The sequence below is a fragment of the Crinia signifera genome, chromosome 19, assembly GCF_055691185.1.
Source record: "Crinia signifera chromosome 19, ASM5569118v1, whole genome shotgun sequence".
Taxonomy (NCBI): Eukaryota; Metazoa; Chordata; class Amphibia; order Anura; family Myobatrachidae; genus Crinia; species Crinia signifera.
Genome location: NC_139226.1, coordinates 135,236,482 through 135,251,588, shown reverse-complemented (window position 1 = coordinate 135,251,588; position 15,107 = coordinate 135,236,482). Strand labels below are relative to the sequence as shown.

The window sequence follows — 15,107 nt, the reverse complement described above, 5'->3', positions numbered from 1 at the left end:
GACTTTAGAATAGGTTTCTGCTCTTCCAATTCTTCCGAAGAAGCTGGCCCAAAGAGTCGAGAGAGGGCATCCGCTTTGATATTCTTGGCCCCTGGACGATAGGTTAAGATGAGATTGAAACGGTCAAAGAACAGGGACCACCTAGCCTGCCGGTAGTTGAGACAATGAGCGGTCTTTAGATACATCAAGTTCCTGTGGTCCGTATAAACTGTTACTGGGAATTTTGCCCCTTCTAAAATATGTCGCCATTCTTGTAAGGCCAGTTTGATGGCCAACAACTCTTTGTCTCCAACTGCATAATTTCTTTCGGGAGATTGAAATTTCTTAGAAAAAAAACCGCAGGCATACCATTTATTAGCGTCATCCTTTTGGGAAAGAACTGCCCCAACCCCTGCTGAAGAGGCGTCCACTTCTAGGAAAAAAGGTTTATCAGGATCGGGACGTCTTAGGATGGGAGCAGATACAAAGAGCTGCTTAAGTAAAGAAAAAGCTTGCTTGGCTTCCAAATACCATTCTTTAGTGTTTTCTCCTTTCCGAGTGAGCTTAGTTATTGGGGCCACCACGGATGAATAATTTTAAATGAATTGTCTGTAAAAATTACAGAATCCCAGGAATCGCTGGATAGACTTTAAGCCTATAGGCTGGGGCCAGTCGGATATCGCGGACAGCTTTTTGGGATCCATCCGCAATTCTGTGCCTGTAACAATGAACCCCAGGAAAGGCATCTCCTGCTGTTCAAAGGAGCATTTCTTCAGTTTGCAGTATACCTGGTGTTCCCGTAAACGGGACAGTACCTCGCGAACGTGATGCCGATGTTCTTGGAGGTTATTAGAAAAAATTAAAATGTCGTCCAGGTAAACGACTACGAACTTATTCAAGAGATCCTGAAAGATATGGTTCATGTACCTTTGGAAGACTGCCGGTGCGTTGCTAAGACCAAACGGCATTACTAAATACTCAAAGTGCCCGTCACGCGTATTGAAGGCCGTCTTCCACTCGTCTCCCGGTCTGATTCGGATCAAATTGTATGCTCCGCGAAGATCCAACTTCGTAAAAACGTATGCCCCTTTGGTCCTGTCGAAGAGTTCTGAAATTAGGGGAAGGGGAAATCGGTCCTTTATCGTGATAGCATTAAGTCCCCTATAATCAATGCATGGTCTCAGACCCCCATCCTTCTTTTTAACAAAGAAAAGGCCAGCACCAGCAGGCGACTTTGACTCTCTGATAAAGCCCCGCTCCAGATTGTCTTTAATGTACTCCGAAACTGCCTGAGACTCAGCCATGGATAACGGAAATACCCGGCCACGTGGAGGCGACTTCCCGGGTATTAGATCGATGGCACAATCCCAATCCCTATGGCCTGGTAATCTCTCCGCCTCCCTCTTACTGAATACGTCCTGAAAGGCTCGATAGGGTGCTGGAAGCTTGACCTCGGGGTCTAATTTGGTAGAGGAAATAGTGCATTGGGGTCGTTCCACCTTGGTGAGACACCGTCCCTGACATTCCACACCCCACGCCAGTACTTGTGGATTCCTCCAGTCGAGTATGGGGGAGTGTAACTGTAGCCAGGGTAATCCCAAAATAACAGGATTTTCTGCCGAAGGAAGTACGAAGAACGAAATAAGCTCTTGATGAAGGACTCCTATTCTCATGTGGACCAAAGAGGAGCTGGAATGGATGCTTGAGAACGGTAATTTGTTTCCATCCACTCCCACAATATGCAACGGATTGGCCAGTCTCTGACATTGAATTCCCAGGCGTTTGACGGTTTGTGCTGTGATAAAGTTGCCGTCCGCGCCTGAGTCTAGGAAGGCCTTCAGCACTAGGGAGGAATTTTGATTCCGTAGTGTGATATCTATAGTGAATCCCACTGCGGGAACTCGAGACGGGGTATATAACAATGCGCCCAGGCTGACCCCCCTACTGTCAGTTAGGCTTTGTCGTTTCCCGGACGTTTTGGGCAACTGGAGAGACGATGGTCGGACTCCCCGCAATAAAGGCACAGACGGTTTTTGAACCTCCGTTCCCTTTCAGCAAATGGTAGGCGAGACTTCCCAATCTGCATGGGTTCCTCGGCAGGTTGGTTATTTGAAACTGAGGGTGAAGAAGAGGCCCCCCCTGGGGGAATAAATCGAGGTGCCAGCTTGAAGCTAAATTTCCGAGACTGTTCCTTCTCCTTCTCCCTCTCACGATGACGAAGGTCTACCCGGGTACACAAAGAAATAAGCTCATCCAGTGATTCTGCTGGATCCCGAGATGCCAGTTCATCTTTGATTCTCTCCGAGAGCCCCTGCGTGAAGGTAGCTATCAGAGCCTCCTCGTTCCACCCTAGCTCGGAAGCGAGGGTCCGGAACTGTATCGTGTATTGTCCCACCGTTTGGGTTCCCTGCTTCAGTCGAAGAATTGCTGAGGCAGCCGACGTCACCCGACCTGGCTCATCGAACACCTTGCGAAACGCAGCGATGAAATCAGTGCTATTATTAATCACGGTGTCATTTTTCTCCCACAGAGGTGAGGCCCAAGACAAGGCTTGCCCCGTCAGTAGCGAAATGATATAAGCTACTTTAGCTCTTTCCGAAGAGAAGGATGCGGCCTGGATCTCAAACTGGATAAGACATTGGTTTAGGAATCCTCGACATTCCTTTGGATCTCCACCATACTTTGTCGGATTTGGAATCCGGGGAGGAGCAGCCTTGGCCACTATGGCTGGGGGTGCTGGTACCGGAGGAGGAGGGACCGGCGGTTCTTCCATACGCTGCATCAGTGTTTGCAAATATTGCATGATTTGTGCCTGATCCTGTTCTTGCTTGTTTACTCTCGTTAACAAGTGTTCCAGGAGTTCTTTTGGCGACGGACCACTGGCTGGATCCATATTCCAATGGGCCAGAGTATTCTGTCACAAATAGTACGATTCCCACCAACTCGGGAATTGGCTTGACCTGACCCAGAGGCGCGGAGTCTAACCGTGCCGGGGGTTTTCTGCCAGTGACCCCTCCAAGCGGGATTTGGGCTTCAGCGGCGCCCGACACGTCGGTCGCGGCCCTCTGGTCAGGTTTCCCGTATGAGTTGGTGAGGTTATGGGAATATGGTTACGTGGTCGTCTAGCCGGGTCGTTCACAGTAAGGTCAGAAGGTACACGAGGGAGAAGACAAGAGAGAATCCAAAGCCGAGCCGGGTCATACACTGGGAGCACTTTTCGCGGGACACTGGGATGAGACTGAGAGAGTGGTCGAGGAGGTTTAGCCAAGGTCATACACGGGGTAACTCGGATGTAGGTACAATGGGATAAGACAAGAGAATGGTCAGGGAAACAAGCCGGGGTCTGTATGAAAGTAACGATCAGGATATAATGCACAAGGACGCTGGAGCAGGTGTGAACCTATACTCTGGCAGAGTTCCCCTGCTAGGGACTTCCTTTTATCCCTTGCAGGTTACTGCCCAATTTCCTGCCTGTCTCTTTAAATTTGTGCACAGCGCGGCGCGCGCGCCCCTAGTGGACGCGCGCCCGCCAACCAGGAAGTGCACGCGACGGTGAACGCCGCACGGAGATCCCTGCTGCTGCCAGGGAACTACTGCCCGGACGGCTGTCTCAGATCACCGCTGAGACGCTGCCGCCCGGGCCCCGGACTCGCCTACCGCCCCACGCTGGACCCCGGACCCGGTAAGAGACCCCCGCGGTCCGGGGGAGCGTGACACTAACGTTCAGGATGCCGACAGTTGGTTTCCCAATGTAAGAATTTTAAGCCTACCCTCTAAATCCTCCTTGGCTGACCCTCCCTCCCCTATCCCAATCCTAACCATACCCCCTTATTGCCTAACCACCCCCAGCCAGTGCCGACTTTCCCATTGGGCTTAATGGGCAGTTGCCCATGGTCCCAAGGATTCTAGGGGCCGACCCCCATAGGGAAGATGGCACTGCCCGGAAGAGCTGCTGAGGCTGCGGCGTCGGGTGGTGGGCAGCGGGGACTGGAAGCTTGTAGCGCTATTTGTTGGGCAGGGTGGTGGGAAGGAAGTACTGCTGAATTTGAAAAGAATGGCCAGTCGATGATTGTCTGAGAGAATTCAGCCAATCAGCATCTGACCAGTCTTTTGAAAATCAGCAGCGCTTCCTTCCCACCCCCTGCCCAACAAATAGCGCTACAAGCTTCCAGACCACCACCCGCTGCCGCAGCGCTACAAGTGCGAATAGCGCTACAAGCTCCTATTTCCTGCTGCCTTGACGCCGCTTACTGGATGCTGCTGCCTGCATGTTGGTGTGGGGGTGTGGGAGCACCCAGTGAATTATTTTGCCCAGGGGCCCAGGAAAATGTTAATATGGCCCTGCCCCAGCCTGAAACTATCCATACCCCCATAGTGCCTAATCTTCCACTCTTAGTGCCAAACCATATTCCTCCATGCACTCCAGCCCCTGTCCGCTGGCAAACCCTAACCCTTCTTTTGTTCCTAAAGCTAACCCCCCTTTCCCGCAGCTTATTCTTAAGCAGCCCCGCCATTTTTATGTTCGGGATGCAGACAGTTGGGATTCCAGCATTGTGAGCTGTATCTGAGTTCCGGCAATGTCTTTTGACCTGTGTGGGCATTCCCAGGGCCGCTGAGAGGGGAGCGGGTACTAATTACCCTAGCCCCAGCAGCGTAACTATAATTTTGGCGCCCCCCGCCAATAATAAAGCACCGCCGCCCCCCCCCCCCCCCCCCTCAAAGCAAATGCTTCGAAAGCTAGTCTGCTACCTTGTAATTGCCTCTGTGTTTGTGCACACATTGGGGGACATTTAGTAAAATTGCATGGCTATGAATGCACCCATTCATACGCATTTGATCTTAATAACAACCGGGAACCCCGCATTGGCCAATTTATAATCAGCCAAATTCGGCAAGTTCCAGTGAATTTGGGTTTTGAAGTGAAAACATCTTCTAAAGAACTGGGCTGTATATACTTTATATGGCCATAGAGTTCTATCTGATATGTACATTTACCATTATTTGTACTGCTGAATTAGTCAGTGAATTCAGATCAAAATACAAATGGAAAATACACCACATTTTCCATCCGTATTTTGCTGAAGCATCGCATGGATCAGTCAAATACACACAGACTTCTCTGTGTAAAAGTTAGTAAAAATAAAAAAATTATAAAAAAGAAAACTTCACGGGGTCCCGCCAATGAGTATAACCAGCCTCAGGCTGGTTACTGGTTGCAGAAATACAAGGGGAACAAAAACTGGGGTCCATCTGTATTTATGAATCCAGCATTGGGTTCTGGGGCAGTCCTGGTTATGAAAATACAGGGGACAAATATAATAGGGGTTCTCCATATTTTGATGTGCTCCAACAGCCAGCAGTGTCATGCCACACCTGGGGGAATAATTTTACACAAGTTCCCCCGGCCAAAGCAAGACAATCCTGGCTGGTTAACCCTGGCCGGATCTCTGAGAGTGGGGACCCCTCATTAAAGGGATGCCCCCTCCAGGGCACGTCTGGCCAAGGGTGAAGCCCTGGGCTTCCCCAGCATCCTTGGACTGTGGGTTCTGGGCTAATGCTTAAAGTGTAAAAGAAAGATTAAACTAAATATTAGGTTTTTTATAGTGGAACTACATTTCCCAGCAATCCTCCCACATATGTAGGGACTTGGAGAATCACAATGGGCCTGCTGGGACTTGTAGTCCCACTACAGAACCAATACCCAAATAACACACACACATGAATAAAGTTGAACTTTATAACACAACACTCTAACATACATACTTACCTATCTTGACACATAGGTTCGGTAAACTTTTACTGTAGAAATTCCAATGGGTACCTTTGAAAAAAAATTATACTTACCACCTTTAATGTAGATCGGTCCTCTTCGGTCCAAACTAGGCAATCTAGGCGTTAAAAAACAACAACCTGAACCAAACAGGCTATGGAACTGTTTATACAAGCAGCTCCTCCATGAGAATGTGAGAAATCCCAGTGATGTCAGCAGGGCCGTACCTAGGGGTGGGGGGGCCTAGGTGGTTACGTGATGACCAGTGCTGCCAACAGGGAGGTGCTGTGGGTACAGCTGTCCTGGGCTCTGGACTCTGGAAGGGCACCGGGAAACTCATTTTGCCCACCACAAACCCCCCTTCCTGACTGCCTCTGCTTTGCTGCCTGCTTCTTCAATGCAGGACACCGGCTTTTGAGCCAATCAGAGCTTGTGTACCATTAGCCAATCAGAGCAGCTGGTTGACATCCTGATGCTGTCACCACCTGCACATGCGTCTGATTTGGGAGGGGTAAAGAGCCAGTGGGTGGAGTGTGAGGTGGCCCTGGGAGTGGGCAGAAGCCACTGCAAAGATATAGAAAGATGCCATGCTGGCTGTGCACACCGCGTCGCATGCCAGCAGTATTTAAAATACTATTTGCTTCCATAAATGCAATTTTGCTTTAAGGATCTTCAAATAATCTCACTAATGAGGACTGAAGCTCTCCCTGCAGTGCTATTCAGTTTAAAATAGATGATAGCAGCATACAGATGATCTCATCTGAGCATCTCCCATTGCGACTACCGCTGTCCGCCACCCTGTGGGGCATGTGCACATCGAGATGCCCGCGTGCCCCATTCTCAGCAATGGATGTGTAAGCTTGTGAGACACTTGCATGTCCATGTCCCATCCCTATCCACCGGATCGCCATCCACCAGAATACTGCAGATGGCATGCCAGTGGCCACAATAAAAATGACCCCGTCTGTGTTTGTGATGGTTTTTTTGGGGGGGAGAGGGGGAGCAACAAATTGCTGCCTTGACCTGGGCACCAGAAATCCTAATTTTTGCACTGTCAGTCACTTTATTACACTATAAATATCAGCCCGGAACCCACAGCACAGGGGTGCAGGGGGAAGTCCTGGGCTTCAGCCTGGAGGGTAGAACTTGTGTAAAAGTTTCCACCGGCTGTGCCATGACACCACTGGCTGTTAGAGCCCTGTGCTGGTTACAACAATACGGGGGACCCCTGTTCTTTTGGCCACTGTATTTTTGTAACAAGAACCAGCCCAAGAGCACAGCGCTGCTTTTGGAAATACAGGGGACTCCAGTTTTTGTTCCCCTGTATTTCTGCAACCAGCACTGGCTCAAATAGCCCAGGGATGGTTATGCTCGTGGCAGGACCACACGCAGTGTTTTTTATTTATTTATTTTATTTTTTATTTTATAAACAGAGAAGCCTGCACGGGTCGTAATGAACCATGCGATGCTTTAGACTCGTCTGTATTTGGCTGCCGGCACAAATACAAATGACTTCACCATCAGAATATTTGAATACTGAGAATTTGGCAGCATAGTAAATTTTCCAAATTTTTAGGCCATATTTTGGGCACAGACAATTCTTGTCCTACTCATACGTACAGGGCATCAGCCGTGATTGTCAATCTTAGTAAAGTTCTCCCATTATCTGTCTTTGCCGTTGACTCACTATAACTACAGTATATAGAATTTAGCATTCCTCCTTATCTGAGTCTTTCCCCACAGGTCACATTAAAGGAGAAACTTTGATTGACATCAGTATGGGATCCACTGTTTATCATCTTTTTGGTATCTGTGAATATTTTAAAGAGATCATAATACTAAAACCAACAGACTCCTGTATTATGGAACTCAACAAATGGGTGGACACCTGCACTGGGGCTTTTGATTGGACTCATGTATGTAAGATTGCTACGGAACTGGCAGGGATCAGGTAAAAATATCATTCTAAACATATAAAAACATAAAAGATGAGTCACATTAAAACAAATATTCTACAAATAACAACATACTGTAACAGGTCATTGTAACAGATCAGATGGAGATCAGAGAGTTATCTACTGTACTGTAAGTGCAAGACACTAGATACAACTTGGGTAAATGAAGGTGTATGGGAAGCCATTAATACAGTTTACAACAAAGTCATAGTCAGAGTCAAAACTGACTTTTTAGTGCCACGTCTATGTCAAATAGTTACATTATCCTATGGCAGAACATATTTAATTGCTAGTAATTATAGTATAAATTTAATACCAACAATCACACTGCCATATAATGTACTTACCTTATTTCTGGTGCTACTAGGTCTACTTATTGAAGTAGAATCAATGACATGGGAGGAGGAATCCATGGTCACCTATCATTGTGATGATCAGTCCACAACTAAAGTACCATCCCGGTGATAAAAAAAAAAAAAGAATTTCCCGAACTAGGATGGACCTAGAGGAGATATATATTTGTATACACATACAGCCCTTCTCTAGACACTGCAAAGATAGGTGAGTATGGATTCTCCCCTCCCCACATGTAGAGGTTCCTCCCTAGACAAGTAGACCGCATGGCACCAATGACAAGGTAAGTATATTTGAGCATTTGAACTGTCAATGATGTGTGTATTATGTCTTTATTTCAATAATTATTTTACAGGGGGACTATAGCTAACAGTAGGCCTTTAATGCACCACATGCTGCTACTTGTGGTCCTCCAAGTACCAGCATTAAACCACATTTAACTGAAATGCTATACACTTAGCACTCAACACCTTTAGGTGCTGGGGAAGCCCTGGGCCTCACCCTAGCCATAAAGGATAATCAGAAGGAGCAACTCCTTTATTTGTGTGTGACCCTAATATATGAGGAATCCCAAGGCTGTGGGTACTAGTTGGGTTAATGATTTGGATGGGGTAGCCTCACCAAGCATGTCATTTGACTTTGGCATTATCCCACTGCATTTAGTTAGAACCTAGTGATGGTAACTGGAAATGTGGATAATACTTAGGCATTTTTATCCTTGTACAGTATATCTACAACTTCAAGAACCCAGTGTTGGTTCAAAGAAATACGGGGACCCCAACAACTTTACCCCAATATTTCTTTCTAGTTTGTTTTAACAGTGTCTGAAGCACACTTACACTGCATACTTACCTGGTCCTTGGCTATTCTCAGTGCACTGTCCATGTAGAATGGACAGTGGAATGAATAATCAAATGACCAAATCCAGTGTACAATGAATGCAATGTCCTAATCCACAAACATTACCCACAGTTGCCATGTGGGTCACTGACATAGTGCCGTATGGCTATATCCAATTATATAAAATTATATCCCCAATGAACAATCCTTCGCAGATGCTCACTTACTGTATGTTCTATCTGAGTGGGATCGCTCTCAGTCAAACAATGGAAGGTTTATTTTCCAGCATCTGCTGACTGCCTGAAAGCAGTTAATTGGCAAACTTGGAACTCACTATAAATTGTTTGCATGATGTCTGCCTTAACTAGATAATGAAAGAGATAAACAAGAATGCAATTATGTGATACAGTATGTATATTGGACAAAACTAGCCAGGCATGCTACTCGACATACGAATGCTACATAAATAAGGACAGATCTGTAAACTAATAGTTACAAGCAGTGGTGGCTCCAGAGGTGGGAGGTGGGTGCAGTCTGAAGTTCAAAATGGGGGAACTGCACCAACTGCCATGAACTGTCCTCCCAAACTGAATCACTTGCAGTGGGCGTGGCTCCCATAGTTGAACTTTGGACTGAGCTGCAGCCCTTCCTCTAGAGCCACCACTGGTTACAAGTAAAGTGTTTATAAAGATAGGACACTTGTACCTATAGTCAGGGGCGGATTTAGGGAGGAGGGCGCCCCTAGGCACAACAATAATGTTTACTAAGTAAGACAGTTTATAGGGGCAGTATCTGCATGTCCTATCCATTTACACTCTATTTAAGATGGAATATAGTACAGTACAGTCATAGGCGAATCTAGGGGGTGGTCCGGGGGTGCACAGGACCACCCATTAGCCCATTTTGTAGCTGAGGTATGGGGCTTTCCAACGAGCCCAGCCCCGTGTCTCTAGCCCCCTGGGAACCGGAGATACTGCCATTCTTCAATATGATACTGGTCTCATGTAAATGGGTCAGTTGGTTCCGAAGATATAGCTGGTTGGTTAAAGGGGGTAGGGAGAGGGGAGTGGTTGTCTCTCCCCCTCACACCAGAAAATGCAGGGACTAGGCTGGTGTATAAGGGGTCAGCCTGGGAATGTCCCTGCATGATCCTGGGACCATATTCCCGGGTAAATCCCTGCATTTTCTGTTGTGAAAGGGGTATTATTTCAAACAGCCGTGACCTGCAGTGCTCTGAATACAGCCGGGCAGCCCCCTGCTCTCTGCCCAGCTGTCAATGACTGTCACCCCTACAGCTTCCGCTCCAATTCTTCTCCCCGCCCCCCCTTTAATCATGTGGTGCCGGCACCCGGCATGCTCCCCCGACGTCACGCACAACAACAGCGCGCACAATATTTCAAATGTCCATTCAGCTAGAGGGGACACCAGGAGGGGAGTGGGAGCGTGCTCTGCGCTGCGCTCTGCTCCTCTCCCCATAGAAGCAGCTGCACCGCTCTCCATCTCTCCCTGCAGCAGCAGCGAAGGCTCATATAAAAATTTACAGTAAGTGGCACTTTTGGGGGCATTGCTTAAGGGACGCTACAAGTGGCGGTATTTGGGGGCATTACGCATAATGTGTGGCTTAATGTGTAAGGGGCATTACGGTGTGCAGCATCATGTGGAAGGGGCATTATGTGTGCAGCATCATGTGTAAGCAGGGCTATTTTTCAGTAGGCTCCAGCAGGAAGTAACACCTGCCTCACCTGCAGTGCACATGGTTTTGTCCATCTAAGAAATATTTTGTCAGAAAGAGTGAACTAGAATAAGGGCCTCAGTTCCTGCTGGAGCCTGCTGAAAAATAGCCCTGTGTGTAAGGGACATTATGTGCGCGGCATCATGTGTAATGGGTACTATGGTGTGCGGCATCATGTGTAATGGGTACTATGGTGTGCGGCATCATGTGTAATGGGTACTATAGTGCCATCAAGCAAGAACCCCCTAGCAATGAGCACATAGGTAAGCAGCACTTATGTGGCAAATATGTAATGGGCATTACGGTTTGTTATATAGTATGTAATGGGCATCATGATGTGTGGCACAATGTGTAATGGGCATTATGGTGTGTGGCCTTATGTGTAATTGGCATTACGGCATGTGGCTTTATGTGTAATGGGTATTATGGAGTTTGCTAAAATGTGTAATGGGCATTACTGTGTATGGTCTAAAGTGTAATACCACACCCCTTTTTGTGATGCCACGCCTCCTTCCCATGAGGCCATGCCCCCTTTTTAGCGCGCGGCTGCGCCGCGCAAAGGTCCCCCTACTATTATGATAAATCTGGGACCACCCATTACCATAAATCTAGATTCGCCTATGAGTACAGTGGATATTTTGCAGTTATTGGTACATTTTGGGCTGACAGTATTATCACAGGCATCCAAGTGCCGCCCCCAAACATGTGCCGCCCCTAGGCCGGTGCCTCACGTGCCTAATGGGAAATTCGGCTCTGCCTATAGTGTTTTATAATATGATTTTGTTTTTAGTGTTGAAGAACAAGAAAAGGAAGAAAAGTTGAAGGAGACAATTACACGCATTATGAAATGTGACTTCAGCAAAGACAATCTCACGGATCCTGTGGTGTTACCACAAGCCGACTGTCTAGTGACTGCCGGGATGCTGGAAGGGGTTAGTCAGGACCAACAAGATTACATCAGAAACCTGAGGAAGATGTCAAAGCTGCTTAAACCTGGGGGATACTTTATTGTTATTGGAGCCTTAAATATGACATATTACACCGCTGGTAATGATAGGATACATGTATTTAATTACAATGAAAGTTTTGTAAGAAAGACCCTCACCGATGAAGGATATGTAATTATCTCCTGCGAGTTACTTGACAGAAAGATAGAGAGTGATCTCACAGATTATAAACAACTGATGGTTCTTACAGCTGTCAAAGGGAATATATAGGATGTAGGTGGTGGCCATTGTCTGGATGATTCCTTCAAATTATGACAGCTCATTTGTGATGGGCCGCTGTCAGCATTGCCAACAGACCGCCGTCCGCAGGTTTCTGGCAGATGGCTATCTGGCGTACAGGGGCAGGACATGGGTGTGCGAGCGTCTCACATGCTTTTGCGTCCATTGTCGAGAATGCGGCACGTGACCGTCCCATATGCGCGTGCCCCATTCTGGCAGACGGCGCAGGGTGGCAGACAGTGAAAGTGGCTCCATCTTTAAATATTTTCAGTTTATTTTAATAATTTTTTAATATTTTTTTTTTAAATCTTAACTTGGGACATATAATAGGGCAGTGGTTGCTTTTCTCTGTAATGGATTCTGCTACTATCAAGAAAAAGCCCACATTGTGGGGTGACATTTCTCAGAGCTACACGGACCCCTTTACTTTTGGAGCTATTGTGCTGTGGAATCCCAGATTACAAGTGATCCACTGCCAGCTGTCCTTTCAAGCCGGAGGAGTCACAGACAGCTGCACGGTGCTCGTTATTAAGGTCTACTGTGGACACAATCCAGTACGCTTCATGCTGGACTCTGGTTTGGGATCGCCATTGGCCACCTGGTCACCTGCTATTATGGGACTACACCTTCAGATGTCAGTGTGGTAATATGCAAATTACATGCTATACTCTTAACCATAAATTGTGCTGAGAATTGAATGTCCACATGTTCACATTTTATACAACATTGTAACCCCCTTTTATGAATTGAAAAATTTCATATGCTATTACAGCTTTTTAAATTTTATCTTTAATAAATTCTATATTGTACAGGATACCGTTCTGCAAATTTTTGCTCATTATATTTTTTTCAGCCCGCGCTGGTACACACACCCCCTTTTTTTCCCATATGTTTTGAGGACCTGACAAGTCCTAGTACCAGCTGCAGATAGTAGCGCACTGATCACCTTCCCCCTTTTTTTCGCTTCATGCTCCTCACTGGTGACCGAGCACATTGTCTATCTCCCGGAACATAAATCCACATAACACCAGTGACGTGCAATATTTGGAGAGGTACAGTGTTATTTTGAATGCACTCCCATATCTCCTACAATTGAGGATATATTTAGCAGTGACTCCCATATAATACAACCGCTGCTTGGTTCTCACAACTGGATAAAAGTATTTTTAAGATCCAACAGACATCGGATCAATACCACCGGGTCACCGGCTCCATATGTTCATAAAGGAACACATTCACTTTGATTTTTAATATTGACTTATTGGGCCATATTCAATGCAGCCATTGAGGTGGTTAAATACCGCACTGGCCACTCACCCTATTCGACATTCCAGGGTACTCCTCGCTGCCAGGGGATGGTAAGGATTCCCCCAAACAGTGAGACATTTAGCCGCGAGCCTCGCTGTATTAGTGGCCGCACACGCCATTTCCATGTTGCTACAAAAACCTAGAGAGGCGGAAATGGCGTTGACAGCGAGCAGTCAGCTCTGCTCGCTGTCACGGCTCACAAATAAACATTGAATACTGCCCATTATCATTTCATTTATTAATAATATATTTTTTCTGAATCACCTATTATGCTTAGAGGGTTTTTATTATGTGTACATTTATTTATTACCAGTTTCTTATATAGTGCACACATATTCCACAGCGATTTACAGAGAATATTTGAACATTCACTTCAGTCCCTGCCCCAGTGGAGCTTACAATCTATATTAACCCTAACACAGACATGTTAGGGTTAATTTGTTAAGAGCCAATTAGCCGACCAGTATATTCTTGGATTGTGGGTGGAAACCGGAGTACCCGGAGGAAACCCACGCAAGTACGGGGAGAAGTAGTAGTAGTAGTAGTACGTTTATTTATAAGGCGCCGCAAAGTGTCCGCAGCGCCGTACATAGCAAACAAAAAAACAAATTACAAGGTAACGTACATATACAAACCCCGCACAGTTAGAGCCATGGTGGGAATAGAACCTATGACCTCCGTGCTGTGAGGAAGTAATGCTAACCATTACACCGTCCGTACTGCCCCGTATATATAACACATGGTGGGAATAGAACCCATGACCTCTGTGCTGTGAGGCAGTAATGCTAACCATTACACCGTCCGTACTGCCCCGTATATATAACACATGGTGGGGATACAACCCATGACCTCAGTACTGTGAGGCAGTAATGCTAACCATTACACCATCCGTACTGCCTCGTATATATAACACATGGTGGGGATAGAACCCATGACCTCAGTGCTGTGAGGCAGTAATGCTAACCATTACACCGTCTGTACTGCCCCGTATATATAACACATGGTGGGGATACAACCCATGACCTCAGTACTGTGAGGCAGTAATGCTAACCATTACACCGTCCGTACTGCCTTGTATATATAACACATGGTGGACATTAGCAGCAGTATCACTGGACTGGACATTAGCAGCAGTATCACTGGACTGGACTTATGCAGCAGTAACACTGGACTTATGCCACAGTATCACTGGACTTGACTCAGCAGGACACCACTACTACCACCAGGCCACCCCATGCTGCTCACGAGTCACCACACAGGCACAGCACCCTCATTGCCCCCTCTCCAAAGCTGGAGTGAAAAATAGCAATGGCTGCCCACCACCAAAGCGCTCTCCCCTAGTTTATATTCTGTAGTCATTCTGTTTTTTGGCTTCCATCTATCCTCCCCAGACCTGTCATCATCTGTATTGGCCCATGTCACTAAATGACTTTCTGCTATTTTATCTTGAATGTGATCTCACTACATTAAAATGAACATGTCGAAATCAGAATTAATTATGTTTTTACTGATATAGTAGTTACCAAACGTATATCTCTATCAAGTGTCATCCTTGACTATGAATTGTCCTTTGCTCCCCACATTCAATCTATCTCAAAATCATGTAACATGCAACTAAAGAGAAAATATAAGAAATATATCCATGTTTTATCATCTCCTACATTGATTATTGCAATAGTCTACTTACAGGTCTTACCAAATTGAAACTGTCACCACCACAACCCATCCAGAATGCAGCTGCAAAGTTCTATCCCTCTACTACCTGCATTCTACCTTATTTAATATAAAATCTCCAAACACAACCTCTTTGCCCATAACAAGATCTACGTCTCTTATCCACAGGCATTATTCGCGTCCATTCAAGACTGCAGGACTTTCCTCGGGCTGCACAGACTGTGGAATCCCCTCCCACGCACAATAAGACTCTCTTCTAGTCAAAAAAT

At 46.4% G+C, this 15,107-nt stretch overlaps 1 protein-coding gene across 1 annotated transcript; it reads left to right on the top strand.

Moving 5' to 3' along the window:
• Positions 1-3,085: 3,085 nt before the first annotated feature.
• Positions 3,086-11,973, top strand: LOC146041645 (nicotinamide N-methyltransferase-like). The gene is made up of 3 exons (XM_083161577.1): positions 3,086-3,124; positions 7,462-7,700; positions 11,421-11,973. The coding sequence occupies exons 1-3, from the start codon at positions 3,086-3,088 to the stop codon at positions 11,845-11,847; spliced, it is 705 nt and encodes a 234-aa protein (XP_083017703.1). The 3' UTR covers positions 11,848-11,973.
• The last annotated feature ends 3,134 nt before the right edge of the window (positions 11,974-15,107 follow it).

Bases quoted from the DNA above. Each gene is read 5' to 3' on its own strand.
- LOC146041645 (XM_083161577.1), top strand. From the start codon at position 3,086: ATGGTTACGTGGTCGTCTAGCCGGGTCGTTCACAGTAAG. The intron at 3,125-7,461 runs GTCAGAAGGTAC...TATAGAATTTAG, and splicing joins GCCGGGTCGTTCACAGTAAG to CATTCCTCCTTATCTGAGTC. The intron at 7,701-11,420 runs GTAAAAATATCA...TTTTGTTTTTAG, and splicing joins ACGGAACTGGCAGGGATCAG to TGTTGAAGAACAAGAAAAGG.